Source organism: Balaenoptera acutorostrata, chromosome 12 (genome assembly GCF_949987535.1).
Source record: "Balaenoptera acutorostrata chromosome 12, mBalAcu1.1, whole genome shotgun sequence".
In the NCBI taxonomy this organism is placed as follows: domain Eukaryota; kingdom Metazoa; phylum Chordata; class Mammalia; order Artiodactyla; family Balaenopteridae; genus Balaenoptera; species Balaenoptera acutorostrata.
Window position 1 is genome coordinate 39,558,127 of NC_080075.1, and position 6,000 is coordinate 39,564,126.

Sequence of the window (6,000 nt, forward strand, 5' to 3'; positions counted from 1 at the left end):
TAGCAAATGGAGATGTAATTTCACAGGCAGACAGAAGGTGACCTGAGGGCAGAATACACAAGCTAGGGAATTAAGCCAGAGATCCAGTAAAGAGTCCTCCTATGAGAAGGAATTCTAAGTGCCTGAGAAACACAGACTTGGGAGATGCCCAAAGCACGCTGAACCTTCTTTTGGCCAAGGAATACATACTGGGAATTCTCGTGCCTACTGACATTAAGTATTTTTATTAATTGAACGTTTCTACCTAATAACTTATAGTCAAAGTGCTTGAGAATGGACATGCTTAGCTTTCCTGTAAAGCAGGGGTCCCCAACCCTGTTAGGAACCGGGTGCACAGCAGGAGGTGAGCGGCAGGCTAGGGAGCAAAGCTTCATCTGCTGCTCCCCATTGCTCGCATTATCCCCTAACCATCACCCGCATTACCACCTGAACCATCCCCCCGCCCCCATCCGTGGAAAAACTGTTTTCCACAAAACCTGTCCCTGGTACCAAAAAGGTTGGGGACCGCTGCTATAAAGCACATTGCCTAGACTGGAGGGAAGAGATTCAAGCTGAGAATAGCAACCCCAGGTTCCAGGACATTCAAACACGTGTACACAACACACAGGTATAATACCCAGATCTGAATTTCAAGTGCCAACCATAAGGGATACAGGAGAAATCCCAAAACAGTACATTGCGTATTGTAAGAGCTCATAATTTCAGTTGTTGATTGGACTGAAACAAAAACTGTCCCCAATTATGTATTCACATCACTGTTCAAGCTTTCCCCTCCAACCCCATACTTTAAAAAAATATATATATCAACTCCCAAGTTGCTGGAGGCCTGAACACCAAACCTGGAATAGGAAAATAAAGAACTGCCATAGGTGCATTGTTTCTGTTTGTGACATGTGGTTATACTTATAGTGGCAATGCTATCCAAAAAGCTACCATCATTTTAAGAAAGGAAAGTAAAATTTACTGGCCATCTAAATGCATTCACGTAATTAATCTCATTTCAGCTTCTCAAAAACCCGTTGGCATAAGTACTAATACCCAAAGTTTATATAAGTAGAAACGGAGGTTCAGAAAAGTTGTCTATGATCACCTGTTAGTAACAGGATTCAAACCTAGGTCCACCCCTTTTATCTTTCTCAACATTTATGTTAGAGGTGTTAATAAACTACAGCCAAAAACGTAGGCTAAACTACTAAAAAGTACATGGAAAGTCTGCATTTCTCATTTGTCATCCATGACAGATTCTTTCAGAGCATCCACCACTTCAAGACACTGTATTTCCCCCAGGGATATAATATTATCTTTGCCCACAGGGAACTGACAGTCTAGTTGGAGAAAGAAGCCATTGTTCCTGGTAAGTTCTTTAACATAAGAGGCAATAAAAGGTACTGGAAAGGACAAGGGTTTAAGACACATTTATATATGAATTTCAGTGCTTACTAGCTGTGAACTTTGGATAAGATACTTAAATTTTCTCACCTATAAGGTCACGATTAAAATCTACTACCTCTCAGGGCTCTTGTGAAGCTTAAATGAGACAACATATGAAAAGTTTAGAAGCCGAATTTGTTCAATCTTTTCCTTATGAAGTGGCACAAGCTAAGTGTCAATGAGTGGAAATATCAATAAATGCTACAGCAAAGATCAAACAATTTGATCTTTGCTACCAAAAAAAATTCAAAAACAAAAATCCCAACGCTTACACTTAAAAACTGATCTGTGGAGACAGCAGAATCAATACCCAATAAAGTTTTTCACTGATCAATGCAGTAAAGTTAATTAAACATACAGAGAGTTTACACTTGAAGTACAAATTTAAACAATGATAAACAGGAGCAAAATCATGTTAAAAAAATTTTGGAGGGGAGAAGTGTCATCTTTTTGTGCAAAATTGCCAATTTAAAAAGAAAACTACCACTTAGAGCAAACTGGATGGCAATTAAATGCAATGTTGGATTGAATCATGGAAAAGTAGTCTAGGTCTGTAGTTTAGTTAATAGTAATGTACTTGTGATAATTTTTTAGTTTTGACATATGTGCAACTTTTCTATAAATCTCAAGATAAAAAGCTGATTTTTTTAAAAAAGTGGATGACAAGGGAAAGGAATAACAACATACACAGGTATTGCCACTTTATTTAGAATCTCCTGAAAACAATTAGCCATTAACAAACAGCAAAGGATGTGACATTAGTCAACACGCACCACCTCTGTAGGCTGCGCTAAAGCATAACAACGAGGAACACCTGGAGTTTAATAATATTCTTAACTTTTAAAGTGACTTGTCCACTTTTCTCTAGCATATTATTGCAATACTGGCTTGCTGGTAATTAAATATTGTTGTTGTTACAAAATCCAGCAAACTTCTGACAGTTACCTCTACTTTCTATTCTTGACTAAGACATTTATTCAACCTGAACAGAAGCATCTCTTACCACATACAAGGCATAGCATGAATTTAAAAGTCTAATGACAAGTGACATTTCTGAGCTTAGTGCTAAAGGCAGACATAAGTGTCCCATCTGTTTTCATAATAATGCAGGCAAATTCTCTTACTTGATTATACAAAACTCAAAGAAGAGTTAATAAAGTGATGTAAAACCTACTAGGGCATTTTTATGCGCAGGGCCAAATGATGGCCATTACTGACACAATTTTTTTAAGTACATTACATTTATTGAGCGCCACATTAAGTGGTTGTGAACTTTACTAGCTGTGTGTTCAGCAAGATGGCCGAAGCTTTCACACTCTGGGGTCTGCAAGAAAAGGGTTTACTTGCATACCAGAAGGCAAATCTTATGCTACAAATTGATGACATAGGTCTAAGGTAGCACCAATTTCAATGTGTACACGTTACACACACATACACACAATGTTACTGCTTAACTCAGTTGAGAGGCATTCCCCAAACCTTTTTTAACACACATGTAGAATTTAGAGAACAATTTCCTAATTTGAAAGAAACCTTAATAATATTTACAGATTTCAAAGAAGGGAAAAAAATAAACACAGCAATGCAGCAAAGTCATTTCTCCTACTGAAATGACCTCCAGCTTCTACGAGCTATTCCCGGTTTCGCAATAAATGAATCTGAGACTCAGACCACGTACACACAGACGGAGAAGCTGAGAACGCTAAAGCTTCCCCAACAGTCCTGGCTAAACCCACCTGCCTTTCCTCAGCCCTCTCAGTTCCCCTTCCCGTCCGCACCCAGAGTTACCTTGACTTCGACCCGGAAAAGAGAACAGGGATTAATCAGCAGCCAAAATCCTGTTTTATCATCATTTACAGCCCCTATCCCAGGGAGCCAGAGTGCTACTAACCTGATTTCAGGGAGGCAGAACTAAATGCAGCAGAGTACAGGGGTATAAATTATACGTATCTGAAACGCCAACCCAGCAGCTCAAGACAGCTCAAATGTCAATTTAACGAAAAGGGTTTCGCAAATAGTACCTCAAATGAACATTTCCACTTCCAAACCACCCACCAACCTCTCGACTGCCAGTACCCAAATTCGGTACTGCTAAAGCAACCCGGGAGAGAAAAGAAGCGTGTCTTACCTTGTACAAATCTCGACATTTTAGGGATTTATTAAAATACTCTGGCCTATATATATATGTATATATATATATTCAAAAGCCTAGAGGAGTCACGCTATGGGCAGGTCTCTCTTCCACCCCTGCTTTAACAACCGACGAGTTCCTTCTCCTCTTCCTATGTTTTGCCACTTAAGGGAGTATTTATTCAAAGCGGCTAAAACTGCCTCAAAAAAAAAAAGAAAAAAAAACACCCAGGAAAACCTTCCGCACTTCCGAAAGACAGAAACTTGGTGCGACCGAGTCTGCTCGGAACTCCAGGCTACACTGCACCCTTGACACAAATGAGGGCCAGCTGGAGGCTCCCGGAAAAGGTACTATCACACGAACTTTAATTTCATCAATGAAAGAGGCGGATCTAGAGCGGCTACTTCACTGCCCTCCGGAGCAGCACGGCCGCAGGCACAGGCGGGCCGCACCCCCGATTCCCCCTCCCCTCTCTGCCGTCCGGACTCCGGACAGTTCCCCGGGAAACTCGGGCCAACGGCGGTCCCCGCCCTGCAGGGATCGGGAGGCGGGGGAGGTAGGCAGAGGGGGGGCGATTCAACCATTTCTACCCGCCCATCAACGTCCCGGGACTAAGAGGCGCTCGGCGCGCGGGCGGGCGGGGGCCTCCAGACCAACGCCTCCCTGCTGCGAGCGGCTGCAACCCTGCAGCGGCTTTTTCCCGGGAGGGGCCGAAGGCTACACGCCCCTCCCCCGCAGCGGACACTGGGAGGCCACCCGTGAGGGGAAAGCCGACTCCGAGGGACAGGAGCCCGGGAGGGTCCGCCCCGACCCTCACACATTCTAGTTCCTCCTGGCCGAACCCCAAGTTGGGCCTCCGGGGCCAAAGCTGGTCAGGCAGAGGGGCTCTACACGCCTCAGAGAGGGAAACACACTCGCCCAAGGGGTGGTGGGAAGCCCGCCCCGGCCCCTCCCCAAACCGCCACAGAGACCCACCTTCCTCCTCTTCCTTTAGCAGCTGGGAAATTGGGGGCGTTTATGGCGCGCCTGGAAGAAGGCTCGCAGGCTGAGAGAATGTCACCTCTGAGGCAACCTTCTCTCTCCCCCTCTCCCCTCACACATGCACACCTTGAACCCCTCACCAGTGGTCGCAGCCCAGCTTCTGACCTCCTTCGTCCAGCGGGCTGCGGGCTCCCGCAACCCAAAGCCCCCACTTTCTCCCAAACACCTCCCCTCCCCCACCATTTGGAGCAGCCCCCCTCACGGCGGAAAGGTCCCCGCTGCGCAGACAGATAGGAGCAGCCGCCAATCAGGAGCCGAGGCGGATTCAGGGCCTGGCCAATGAGACGCGCGGGGGTGGCAGGGGGCGGGGCGTATGCGGCCAGAGGCAGCCATGCGGAGGTGGGCTCTGTGCCCGAGCACTAGCACGAGCTCGAGCCCGGATCCCGCGCGCGTTGGGGCTGCGCCTCCAGCGGCTGGGCCAGGGATGTTTCACCAGTAGAACTCCCAGCCTTCCACAGATACTTCAGCAAGGGAGACAACCTGAAGCACGAGTGGTTATTTTTGTAGTGCTTAAAAATGTTTCCGCTTACCAGAGACTGAAGCTAGATATCTATCGGGCGAGTAGAGCCGGAGCACCCCGCGCAACTACCCCGAGAGAGCCCAGGCCCTTCTCGGTAGACACAAACTCTACCCACACATCTGGTCTCGGAAGGGTGAAGATGCGTTAAAGAGTAAGAGTAAGCAGTTGGATATGTGGGACTTAACTAACAGGAGGAGGAATTTAGGGCATCGAAGAAAACGCCAAGCGAAGGCTCTCACACCAGAACCACCACCCCGGTTCCTATTCCTGTAGAGATTTCCGCAGTGTTAGGCGTTTACTTTTCTGATAAAAGGGGAAATGGCTTAAGTTACCCCTCAAGAGGTGCTTTCCTTTTAATAGATTTTTGAAGCCCTCAAGGAAAGAGGATGTTAAAAGAACGTTTGCAGTGAGTCGGGGACTACAAGAGGGCCAGCGCAGCGCCCGCTAAATCGCACCTGATGTTGCCAACCCCACCTACCTGTATGACCCAGTACGCCTGTTATTGGGTGTATCTCAGACTTTACAATTCATGACTAAAGCCGCCTGCATCAGGACAAATGAATTGTCAGCGCTCTGTTTAGGTGTCTCCAGTAAACCATGTCATTCTAGAAGAGTTTGAGGCCTTGGACAACACTAATCAACCAAGGTAAAGTGACAATTTTTAAATGGCTCATTCTGTAAACAAATTATTTTTTTAGGGCTGCGTATTCGTATGGAAATGTTGTTGAAGTAACACAGAAAAGGCCAGTGATTCATTTGTCCTGCTGGAGAATGATAACCCTTGGTACTATATTTCTTATGTGAAATCCAAAAAGATCACACCCAAAAACCACTCAGCGATAAAACTGATTTCCCCAAAGAAGTGTGTAAAATCCAA

The 6,000-nt window shown here is 45.6% G+C and overlaps 1 protein-coding gene across 3 annotated transcripts in view; it reads right to left on the minus strand.

Annotated features, from left to right (window-relative positions):
* The window catches only part of UGP2 (UDP-glucose pyrophosphorylase 2), a 55,047-nt gene extending 50,256 nt beyond the window's left edge, over positions 1-4,791 (minus strand). For 2 of the 3 annotated variants that reach the window (XM_057558195.1, XM_057558193.1), the window contains exon 1: positions 4,670-4,791. In XM_057558195.1, the coding sequence (XP_057414178.1) occupies positions 4,670-4,786 (117 nt within the window). In that variant the 5' untranslated portion in view covers positions 4,787-4,791. The remainder of the gene's footprint in view (positions 1-4,669) is intronic. The other variant, XM_057558194.1, reaches the window with a different exon arrangement.
* Positions 4,792-6,000: the final 1,209 nt, after the last annotated feature.